Here is a 12,944-nt window from a genome sequence, read left to right as displayed (position 1 = left end):
ATTTCTGAAAGGCTGTCCATCAAGTATCAAAGTTTGTGTACTCCTGCCCCAGAAAATGGATTGACAAAAATTCCCCGAGATGTCACCACGTGAGCAGACTTCCCCTCGTCTCCATCTCCTCAGTGGCCTTTTCCTCTAACCCTCTCCATCTCTCACTTTATACAACACTCACTCAGTTAGTTATCTTACCTTATCATTTGGCCCCGAACGTGAGATTTTTGTTTTTCTCTGAAATTTAAGTAAATATTACCTGTATTACTCTAAGGTAACTACTTGATCTCTCAAAACTTCCATCTCCCCATTGGTACAAGGAAAAGCAAATAAATAAATAAAGCTGCTCAAAGAATTGTTGGAGTGATTAAATAATTAATGAAGTTTAAAACAACTCTTTAAAAAGAAGCGTTTAAGCTTTAGCATGTTACCTGGAACAGATCAAGAAAATCACTGTCAACATAAAAACATCAGCTTTCTCTCTATCTCCTGCTACATCACTAGCAAAAACACAAGATGGATTTTCACCAAATTTGAAGGATATGTTTGAGAAGCTAACAGCTCTGCAGGGAGGCAGTCAAAAACTAATGGGGTTGGGAGCCTGAACACTTCAAAGAAAAGGTGGGCATCCTCAGAGCGGCTCTTCCGGTGGGCAATGCTACCATGGCCTGACCCACAGGGAGCAGCGACAAAAAGATATTTATTTAATAACAGATAACAGCTGCCAAGCAAACCTGGAGAGGCCTGGCTAATGCCATGAATCATCCCCAGTAACAGTGACCACTGGGCACTCGATGCCAGGCAATGCATCTCAGCCCTCAAAACAGCTATGCACAGTAAATACTATGAGCTACTGTTCTCATTTTGCAAATCAGGGAACAGAAATGTTTACTAATAAGCTGACCAGTGCAGCAAACCAGCATTCAACAGGTTAAACAAGGATTCAATTCAGGCTGTCTGGTGTCAAAGTCCAAATCCATTATACTTACTTAACCCACACCACTGGGTAAATACCAGTCCTAGGGGAGATAAAAGCCACCATGGGGCTCCGCTGGGAGCAAGCTATAAATAGGAACTACAGGTGCTCCTGTTGACTTGAACTTGAACTCCAACAACTCCCCTGGTGTCCACTACAGCATGTATGCATTCTGAAGTCTAAAACCTCACCCCCACCTGGCTTAAACTGGGACAGTACACACTCCAAAGCCTGACAAGTCATGGAGGTGAAGGGAGGTTATCTCGACTCCGGTAAAAGGTAAAGTAGTTTTGAGCGTGTTCATTTAGAATTCCAAATATAATTTTCCACAGAGGTATTCCTGTGTGATACTCATAGGTCACAAACACTAATGTGGGATGCCATAAAACATCATTTCTTTGAGGATGTGTATAAAGAACTTAAAAACAACTGTTTCACAAATGATTTTTTAGGGAGCAACTTCCCTTAGAATTTCAGTTATTTTTGACTATCCTCTCCATTTTCTCTTCATCTTTCGTTTTTCCTGAGCTCAGCACTAGGTCTGATGCTCCAACAAGGTGTATGCATCACAGGATCCCCAAGTCTTTACGTTCCAGACTGCCTGTGCTCTAATCTTGTCGATGCCTCCAAATTCATGCCACTTTCTCCATGAAGGAACCCAACGCACACCCTCCAGTTTATCTCGTATTCTGTGTTTTATTGCCTGGAGCAGAACATGGACACCATCCTTCAAAGACTTTGGAACAGAAATGTTACAATGAAAATTTAAATGTCAAGTTAGTCAAAAAACACAAAACACAGACCATTAGTACGTTCTGTAGCGGAGACATGGAGATGAGGATAGATGCTCTTAAGATGCAGTGGAGGGTAAACCCAACCCGAGTGCCAACAGGGAAGCAAGCAGAGAAGGTTCACCCAGGAAACTGTGATGTCGGCACAGGGATCCAGAACCTCCGCTGCCGACGTCGCCCACAAATGGAGCCCTCCCTCAGTGGCGAGCCAGCCTCTTCTGCTCCTGCCGGCCCGGTCCTAACAAGGAGCCCTCAAATCAAGACCTGAAGAAGTAAACAGGATGGCTCAGAAAGCTCTGCCTGCTGGGGGGAGGGGAGGAAACGGAAAAGGAGGAATGCTAAAACCAAGGAGGAAAGGTGCCAAAGGGAAGGCAGGCCTGCGCGGCACAGGTGGCGAGGACTTCCCGTCTTGGCCGCAGGTGGCCCTATAGAAACCGCGGCTCCGCAAGCCTGGTCAGCGAAACGCCCTAGCGGCGGATCACCTCCCTCACAAAGGTCGGTGTTGGAACATGTAACCCTGTTACCGATGACCTGCTCCCAGAGGATTTCTCCCTGAGCACTTCGCTGTTGGTCCAAACCACACATGCAACTCGGTGTCTGTCTCTCTGCATAGTAACGCTCCATTTCGACTTCCCTAATCTGGCCATTAAGACTGCCAACGTGTTACATGCTAGTCTATTAACTCTCATTGTTTCAAAGAGTCTAAGTCATGTCCTGTGTCAGAGAGGGCTTGCCACAATATACACATAACACAATTCCTTCCACCACCACCACCCTTGGTCAAGAATAACTAGGTACATTTTTATTTTATTTATAAAATGATGCATCATTTCTAATGGGGCAAAGGTGTGTCCTGCGGTATGTCCTCAGTATTCAACTGCTTCTGGAAGTTTTCCACGTATCTAACAACACCGACATCACACAGATGAACTGTAGGGAACCTCTTCTTCAATGTGCCACACTTTAACGAATTCTTCAGGTAACAAGGTCCTTTGCTATACCTTCTTAGCTTATGCATGATACTCAGAGGAAGACAAGTAAGAAATTTACTGAATGTCCTACCTCTAAAAGCAATCAAGCAATACCTTCTGTCTAGGCCTCTTTGCTCCTCCATGTTCCTCATGATAACACCCAACTCAAAGCCTCTCTCTCCACAAACTCCTGCATCCGAAGAATGCTCAGCAATCACCAGACACTTCCTTCGGCACTAACTCCTGAAGGTCACTAGCAGGCCCAGCCGTGGCCTCTCCAACCAGACTTGGGGGAAGTAGAGAACATCCATCCTTTCTTTCCAGAACTTCCACAAAGTACACAGGAAACTGTCTACAATAAAGACACCTCGTGGATCTGGTCCCTGTGATTCACACATCCCACACAGAAACCAGCAAAGGTGGCCCAGAGACTGGCCCAACTCCACAATTCACCTCACTACCCATGAAGTAGCAGTGAGCAGGGCCAACCTACCTGTCACCCGATATTATGAAGTAAACGTCACTAAGCTAGCTGGCGTAGACAAACCGGAAATGGTAACTAAGTATGAACATAATTTTGAGCTACTTCCACTAGAATTACATCATGAAACAGACATTGGTGATTACTAACAGAAGAAAAATAGACAGTCCTCATATGCCTTCAATTCACAATGTGTGACAGGCCAAGGCTGTTTCTAATATGAAGAGATTGTAAGCCTTCTCAACTCAGCTGGTAACAATTTTTAAATATATGCCACCTGCACTTAACACAGATTTCTAACTATACAGCTCACTTGGAAAAAGCTACATATCTCAAGAGTACACATTATTTTAAATGTAAATGGCAAAAAAAAAAAATATATATATATATATGGTCCTTCAAAGCTATGCTACATGAACCATGAACTTCTAGGAAGAAGCTGACTTTGGGGTGCTTTCAATTTAGACAGACAACACATTTTGGAGAGGGAAGCCGCCAGTGCATTATCCAGGCCGCGCTCATTATTTCACAGATGGGAGGGTGACAGCTAGAAAGCTGGCCAGAGTCAAAAACCCAGAGACCCAGGACCGCACAACGTGAGGGAGTGCTCCTTTGTTCTGTTAATCTGCTCAAGGAGGATGTATGTCAACATCTCTCCAAATGCTGAGGTGACATTTCAAGCAATACCTCCTTTCATTCTCTTCCTTTACTAAAATAAAATTACAAAGAAAAGGCACTGTATCGGCTCCCTCTTCCAATCCCCTGAAACTGCTCCTATTTCCTCAAAAATAAATGCCAGTAACATGTATTTCAATTTTAAGATGCAGCTCACCAGCCCATTATATTAGCCAACACCTAACTGTTCATTTTCCATTCTAGTTTATTTTTTATTCATACATCAGAAATGCTCCCTGTTAGTTAACTGATCACTATTGTAAAGAAGTGGACAAAGCCATTGGGGGAGGGATGTACTAAGACCAACGAAGGCCCTTTTCTCGCCCCCACGCGCTACACAGCTGACTGCCGGTTGTATCTGCTTTTCTACATTTTACTGCTCCCTCCCATACTGACAGGCTTTGCCTATTGTCACCTCTCACTACTGTCAATGGTGGGTTGTGTCCAACTCTACTTCTAAATGGGTTTAGAAACTAAATACTCCAATGTATTTGAATAGCAGTCAAAGTAAGAGTAATTTGTTCCCAGTGAGAGTCTATAAATCCAACCCATACATTTTAAGTTATCAATTCTAGTTGCTTGAAAGTAAAACGATCTCCTGTTCTCATCCATGTTTTCAGACTGAGCTAATACCGGGTGCACAAGGTGTTAATGTACTTTGCCTGTCCCAGACTTTTTTCTCTTGAAAACACCTAGCCTTTCTGAATTTTATTTTATACCACCTTCTGATCAGATTCTTTCTAGGCACATGTGAAGCTTGTATCTAAAAAGTTTTCCTAAAATTAATACTCTTTTATCTTGAATCTTTCTACCGTTACTTAGGAAACTGAACGTTATAGTAATTTACACTAAGATTGATACTTCCTGAACAACATTAGCAGCTACTAATTCTAACCAAAAGACCATGTTTTCTAAGATGATCATTACAATTAACATAATGGTGCTCATTAAGACTCAAAGACATTAAAATATAATAAAGTTTCATACTACTTCTTATGGAATAAGTCTTTAAAAATATTTCAAAAATCTATACATGGTCTATCAATCTCAATTCCAAATAAAATTAATTTCTAATATGAAGAAAATGTTAACAGTTTTAAGCAGTTGGGTCAATTATGAAAAATTAAAACTCTTAAGGATGATCTGTAATGCCAGCATGACAGGTTTAAATTAGGGAAGAAATCTCTGAAATCTAGACAAACCACTCAGAAAATAAACTTGAAACGTGACGTATGTGCCTACATATACCCGTGTGCCCAGGTTACGCTAACAGCAACAACCAGCATGACATTAAATCAGATGCTATTTCAAAAACAGAACACATTCAGATAAAGAAAATTAACAAACGCATCTAGTAGGATTCCATGCCTTCATATAAAAACCTCTCTATTCCATGCAAAAACTCCATGACATTCCATGATCTTTAAAAAAAGAAAATCAAATTCCACATGAGATACATAAAAAGGAAAAAGAAAAACATTGCAAGCCATCAAAAGCCCTCCCCACACCTGAAAGAATATGGCCTTCGTGTAGGTTACGGTCCCAACGTCCCTCTAGATTCCAGTTACCTTCCCGTCGTCACTTTGTTCCACCTACCTTTCTTCTCTGAGAGATGTTGAGGGCACCAAAGTCATTAAACAAGGATGAAGCAGGTGAAGTTAGAGCATCTGGAAGGTAAGTTACATAAGTTTCCAAATAGACAACTCAGGTAACCCACAAATCTAATACATGACAAGGCCTCTAATAATAACAGAAAGCACACGCTGAGGACTAACTCAATGCGGTGCCTCACACACTCTTAATGGTCGAGTACTCTCTTAGTGAGTACAACACAATTAGAGGCTTCATTCAGCCAGCACTCAGTACCTACTTATTACGAAGCTACAAGGATTAGGACGTCTGCTTAGAACCAAAGGAAAAATCAGAGAAAAAGAACTTTTAGCCATGTTATTGCCAGTATGTATTTATGAAAGAAGTTAAGTGTACCTACAATATATAAATGCATTCTTAAGAGTTAAATCATGAAAAGGATTTTTTTTTTTTAAAAAAAAAGGAGGGCTGTCAACCACAATGAGATCTGGACTTGGTTTAAGGCTTTAAAACCATCTACTCTACAGATTAACCTGTATTACTTACTTTGTCACCAGGTATTTGAAATTCTTGATAGAAAGATAATTACTTAGTTTTTAAGGATGGAACTGTTAAATGTTTTCAAAACATGACCACAAAATCCAACTATTTTACAGGCTCAAAGTTGGATGCTCTACCTTCTGAAGTTACAAACAAAGTTGCATCTACAAATGTCTGGGAAAGATTATGCATGAGATACACTGTAATATTTTATCTTCTTTTCTGGGCTTTAGTTAATCTTTTGTTTTGCTGTCTCATTAAATTATCTGTGAAATTCTAAACAAAGCATTCAACGAACTCATTTACAGGCACCTTGCATCTCTTCACACTGGAGTACATGTAGGTTGGGACTCAATTTCTCTGGCTTTTTCTGCCTGGATTTTCATGATCTAGACTTTCATTAGAGTATTAATTTTATTAATAATATTAATATACTAGTATCATAATAACCCAAATTATGAACACAAGTATGACAATATTAAAATTAGTTTATATTAAGTAACCATGACATGCATGCAATGTGAAAGCTATTCAAATAGCAAGAAATAAAAAATATTTTTATACAACTTATACATTTAATGTACTCAATATAATAATAATTAAAATAATATTTAAAAGTCAGCATTTAAACTATACAGTAATACTAAAATTATTATACCGTTACAAATTAGCTTAATCATTTCATTCAATATTAAAATGTTGCTAGTTTTTTCAAAAGCAAAAGAAACAAAGGATGAAACTTCCAGATAATGAGGGAGATATGATACACAAACAGTGTCTACCCAGGAAATCATACTGTGCACATTCTTACTCTCGCATCTCAAATTCTACTGATGCCGGTGCATTAGTGCTCACCTGTTAGGTATGTAGCAAAAACCATCCTTGAATATGTATCCTTAAAATAGGATACAGAAAGACATCTACAAATTCTGTATCAAAAGACTTACAAATATCCACAATCTTGGAAACAGTAATACCAATTTAAATAACATACTCAAGACAAAGAACCCAAAATATGAACACAAATTCACACACACATGCAGTGAACTGCAACAGTTTAAACAGGAAAAAAAGGAAAAGGAACAGTTAAGGAAACTATGGAACAAAAACATGGATTCAATTTGTAACAATGGACACTCGTAACATAAAGGATGTTTACCATGATATATGTGTATACACACACAGACACACATATTTTTTTAAAAGGAGAGAATCTAAATCTAACAGTTATCTCTGAGTGGAAAAAAAGAGAGATCTTAATTTTCTTCTTTGTACTTGGCTGTATTTTCCCAACTGTCTACCATGGGTAAGGTACTGATTTTGGAGTCAAGAAGCACAAGCGGGGTGAGTCTTACCATGGCCTGCGTATGGCTTGGCACTGTCATTGAGAAGGCTTGGGGAGCTGCTACTATTAGTCATTCTCTGGAAAACAAAATACAGATACATCCCATCACTGAGGAACACAGGACGCTGGGTGCTCCGCCCCTGAGCTAAGGCCCATCCCCTCCAGCCCATGTTTCAGGTGACTGACAAACACATCTTCCTTCATATGCCTGGATCACAGCAATCTATGCAAAACCTTCCACAGACTCCCTGCAACACATCAAACAAACATTTACTCACTAGCCAGTAATTTTAAGCCCAAGTTGCAGACCTATTTTGAATTCCATTTATGTAACTTATCACCCTGGGCAAGACACGCAGCCTCTATGTCCCCACAGATTCCTTACATCTCTGGAATAATAAGATTCCGTAGAGGAATACAGTTCCAATATCCATTCAAGAGATCATGATACGGATAAACCATGTATAAAATCAACAAATGCTCTCAGATCCTCTCCCAAAGCATTTTATCCTTCACACACCTTACAGATCCTATACAACTGGGCTATTCACTGCTCTCTAAATAAGCCCCAGGCTTTCCCAACTAACTCCATCACCTCTGTGGTTGCTCCATCCTGGAAGGCCGGCCCTTCATCCCAGACCCACAAGTCCTTGTTTCACATTATGGTATCTAACCCAGTGCCTTGAAAAGTATGCCACGAACTCTGGATTCAAATTCCAGCTCCGGCTTTAACTCTACAGCCCTGATCGTGGTGACTCAACTTCTTCAGTTCAATTTCTACATAATTTTTTTTTAAGTGGGGTAAGGATTGTCTAAAGATGACTTAGATACAAGGACACATATGAAAAGTGCTTGAAATTGTGGCTCATGGAGTGGACAGTCAAAAAATATGTATAACTATACATAAACTAAGAGCTTTGGTGGCACTGTGGTTAAAGCATTGGGCTGCTAACCAAAGGTCAGCAGTTCCAACTCACCAGCTGCCCTGTGGAAGAAAGATGAGGTAGTCTGCTTGCATGAAGACTGACAGCCTTAGAAACCGCATGGGGCAGTTCAACTCTGCCCTATAGGGTCGCTATAAGCTGGAATTGACTCGATGGCAATGGGTTTATACATAAACTAGTTTTTAATTATTCACTAAAAACTAATGCAGTTTTTGGCTATGCATGTTTACTTATGATTCAAATGAGTCAGAGTGTGACTATCTACATAGAATCTCAGTTTTCATACAAATAAGAGTTAAAGTTGTGCAGAAAAGCACTGGTTTCCTATATCCCCTTAAAATCAGTCCAACTTAAAATTTAAAAAACCCACTTGTATTAACAATCCCTTTACAATAATACAAGCTCTGATGGTACAGCAGCTAAGGCATTTTGGCTGCTAATCAAAAGGTAGGCAGTTCAAACCCATCAGCCATTCCATGGGAGAAAGACGAGGGAGTCTGCTTCTGTAAAGACTGACAGCCCTAGAAACCCTGTGGGGCAGTTCTACCCTGTCCTCTAGGGGCGCTGTGAGTCGGAATAGACTCCATGGCAGTGGGTGTGGTTTGGGCTTTGCTTCCATAAAGACTGACATAGCCTTGGAAACCCTGTGGGGCAGTTCCACTCTGTCCTCCAGGTACGCTGTGAGTCAGAATCCACTTGATGGCAAATGGTTTGGTTTTTCTTGGTTACTGTAATAATGGACAAAATAGTGCATCACAGAAACCAGAAAAAACAACACCCCATCTGTATTATGATGGCAGTTTTCCAATGAGTAACAGTGGATTATCTTTCAATTTTACTACCATTCTACAAAATTCTACCTTTCCAATCTAAACAGATACAGTAAACAAGAATGTCTCAACATTGCATACAGTCATTGTGATAAAGAAGAGAAACCTGGTAAAAAGAACAAAGTAGGTAAAATAAACAACTCAAAAATATACACTAATGTCAAAGGTCCCTCAAATACTGAGACTCTAAATTTAGAGGCAATGAAATTTCTGGACTAGAACTTCGGAAGGAAGGTTGGGCAATCTATTTCCATAGCGATACTGCCTCAGAAACCCAAGAAGGGGTCGCTATGAGTCAGATCCAACTTGACAGCAATGAGTTTGAGTTTGGATTAGAACTCAAGAAAGAGTTAGTGAATAAAGTAGTGACATCAAGTGGTGCGAATTAAACTTTTAAGCTGAATAAAATCAAACAAAACCAGCAATATGCTTTTATATGCAAAGCACCTTCCTGAAAGGACACACAGGGAGCTAGTAAGTAGGAATGGTGGCTGCCTCTAGAAAGGTTAACTAAGAACGGGGTTAACCAGGGTGAGAGATGGGAAGGAATTTCACTCTTCATCACACACCTTTTGTAACTTTCAACTTTTATAACATATGATGCACCATCTACTTAAAAAGTCCATTAAAATCTGCCTTCATCAATATTAAGTTTAATTCACACACAAACACAGAGAGGAGTGGAACTAGTAACTACCTTCTCCACTGACGTCCCACCCCAATCTCTAACCTTCGAAGTTTTCATTGACTCCACCCTACAGGAGATGGCTTACCTATAACCCGTCTCTTAAAAATCTCACTTCTGCTCAAGAAATGTAGGAATGAATCAAGATGCCCTAGATGTCCTCAGCCCCTGGAATAAACTTCACCGTTGAGTGCAATATAAATCCATACTAACAATACCTGCATCAAAGGATATTTTGTTTCTACTGGGCTTCCAAATCCATTGACTCCAATAAAGCTGCTGCTGAAATAGGAATCTGTGAGACTAGTATCAGTTACAGCACCTCCATCTATCCCAGGAACTGAAAGAAAAGGAAAAGGCAGTATTTAAAATGATTACGAGGACAAAACATTAATTTAGTCTCTGTGCTCCTAAAATACTTTTAAAGTTTTTACCTATCTTTATCATACTTCTTTTACTGACCTGTTCGTAAACAAAAGGTAGCACAAAAACAAAAACACAAAACTGGCTCCACTCTAGAAATTCGTTACAGCAGCACTCACATTGGCTCCATTTTTCCCACAGAGGTAGTCACTTACATTAGTCACCTAAAGCCACCACCACCATCATGAAGAAAACACACTTGCATCTCCAGCTTCCTCATCAAGTTTTCTTCCTCTAACTTCTGAGAGCAAAAGACGGGATACGAACCACTGTGACTTCGCCTGGGAATCGTCACATGGTCACCAGGCAAGTTTCTCAGGACTGTTTCCTAACACATCCCTCAAAAGAGACCAGCTGTCTCACACAAACTCCTAATTCAGGAAAAATAATTCTGCACAGGTAGCAACAGGATGGAATGTTCAGGAATACTGATAGCTCTCTGCTGATTTCAGGGTGGATAACAGAAAGACTGTAACTAATGGGCAACCTATCCTGTTTCAACAAAGTACTGGGCAATGTGATTTATTTCTCCTAATATTCTATTGCATTTTTGGTGACCCTTTACACAAGTCAGATTCCCATTTGACAATTTCCACACGAAATGATCAAAGACATTACTTACATTTTTCACAACGTATCAAAATTTTCTGTGTGTTCTGGTTGTTCCATTGCTAGTACTCTAGTCTCTCTGCCCCTTGGCTTCTCCTCATTGACCTACACTAAAAATGTTGACCTCCTGGACTCATACAGATGGTTTTTTGTTTTGTTTTCATTTTTACTGTGATTTGGGTGAAAGTTTACAGAGCAAACTCATTTTCCATACAGCAGTTCATATACATTTTGTTTCATGACATTGACTGCAATTCCCCACAGTGTAACAGCTCTCTTCCCACTTCCTCCCCGTAGATACCTCTTCCCTGTGTCCTTCCTTCCCCTTCAGCTGTTTTCCTGTGCAAACACCGCCCTTCTGTTAGCTCACGACTGATCACTCCAAGGAGTGTAGCTACCTGACGTAAATGTTCCTCACATATGCCCATCTCTTGTTTGGCTGGAACCACAAGAGTGAGTTTAGTTCCAGACCTGAACTAGGGGCCATAGTCTCAGGGGTCTCACCAGGCTCCATGAAACCAGACCAGCAAACCTGGCCTTTGCTTTATGATTTTTTTGCTCCACATTGTTCTCCCACTCCATCCAGGATCTCTTGCACCGATCCCACGCTGAGTGGTTGACAGCGGTAGCCAGGCACCATCTAGTTCTTTTGGTCTCATGGTCATATAGGTTGAGGATCACATGATCCACTAGTCCCTTGGACTAATTGTTTCCCTATGTCTTTGGTTTTCTTCATTCTTCTTTGCTCTGGGTGAGGAGAGACCCACTGTTGCACGTAGATGGCCACTTAAAAGCTTTTAAAACCCCAGTCACTACTCACCAAAGTAGGATGTAGAACAATGTGTTTTTGTGTAACACGTTATGCCAACTGAGCTTGACGTCCCCTGCGACCATGGTCCTAAGCCCACACGTCCAATTATTTGCTGGACTCCTATAGATGGTTTTTAGTACAGCACTGATCTTACAGGCAATATCCTTTATTCTTTGTGTCACTCTGCTCTTCTGCTAAAAGGCAATCTCAGGTGATAGACTGGCTCAAGGTTTAAAGAGTGTCTCAGGGTGATAGTCACAGGGAGTCCTCTGGTCTCAGGTGGTCCAGTTAGTACGGCCTTTTTTTTTCTCCCCCCAAAAAATTAGAGTTTTGTTCTACATTCAAGACCATCTAGTGTGACCTCGGTCAAATTGGTCAGTGATGGTAGGTGGGCACCATCTAGTTCTTCTGGTCTCAAAGTAGCTGAGGTCATGGTTCATGTAGGCTGTCACTCTTGTAGACTGGTTTCCTCTTGAGTCTTTGGTTTCCTCTTGAGTCTTTGGTTTCCTCTTGAGTCTTTGGTTTCCTTCTTTCTCTTTTGCCCCTGATAAGTAGAGACCAATAAATGCATCTTAAATGGCCGCTTGCAAGCTTTTAAGACCCCAGACGCTATTCACTTCACTAGGATGCAGAACATGAACTTTGTGAACTACATTATGCCAACTGAGTGGTTCCATGACACTGTGGTCCTAAGCTTTCAATCCTAGAAAACCAATCATAGAAGATGTTTGGTTATGTCTGAGGAGTTAACCGTAGTTGTGTGTACAATGAATAAATGTGCCTGCCCACACATATCTGTAGGAGCTCTGGTGGCGTATTGCCTGAGGCACTTGACTGCTGGTGATTCAAACCCACCAACCACTCCTCGGAAGGAAGGTTGGGCAATCTATTTCCATAGTGAGAGTGCCTTGGAAACCCAAGGAGGGGTCACTATGAGTCGGGTTCGACTTGATGGCACATAACAACACATATCTGTTTACACTTAAAGACAGGTATTTCTGTCTGTTCTCACATACGTATACACCTGTACCTCTGTATATGTATACGCCTATACCCATCCACTTGTGATCCTAGACTCATATTCTGGTCTTTGTTGGACTTGGGGCCATCTTACAAACATCAGACTCTTTAGTACAGGCATCCTTCTCCCATGAGCACATCTCGCAACATTATCTATGTGGGTCATGCTGCACTCACCTCATCTACACTCAGTGCCACCTTTCCTATTACCGATAATAACAAGCATCGAGGATCTAAAGCATGCTGCCCCTCGCTCCTCTTT

General features: G+C 40.8%; 1 protein-coding gene across 1 annotated transcript in view; it reads right to left on the bottom strand.

The window, feature by feature from the left end:
* PAN3 (poly(A) specific ribonuclease subunit PAN3) overlaps positions 1–10,160 on the bottom strand; it is a gene marked incomplete at its 5' end in the record, with an annotated part of 126,740 nt that extends 116,580 nt beyond the window's left edge. Inside the window, 3 exons of the mRNA XM_042782952.1 lie at positions 5,482–5,552; positions 7,371–7,437; positions 10,038–10,160. Of these exons, the coding sequence (XP_042638886.1) occupies positions 5,482–5,552; positions 7,371–7,437; positions 10,038–10,160 (261 nt within the window). The remainder of the gene's footprint in view (positions 1–5,481; positions 5,553–7,370; positions 7,438–10,037) is intronic.
* Between the last annotated feature and the right edge of the window lie 2,784 nt (positions 10,161–12,944).

The sequence above is a fragment of the Orycteropus afer genome, unplaced genomic scaffold (assembly GCF_000298275.1).
Source record: "Orycteropus afer afer isolate SDZICR_OR568_19922 unplaced genomic scaffold, OryAfe1.0 scaffold00540, whole genome shotgun sequence".
Taxonomy (NCBI): Eukaryota; Metazoa; Chordata; class Mammalia; order Tubulidentata; family Orycteropodidae; genus Orycteropus; species Orycteropus afer.
Note: the sequence above shows the minus strand (reverse complement) of the source record. Positions and strands in the feature narration are given on the sequence as shown.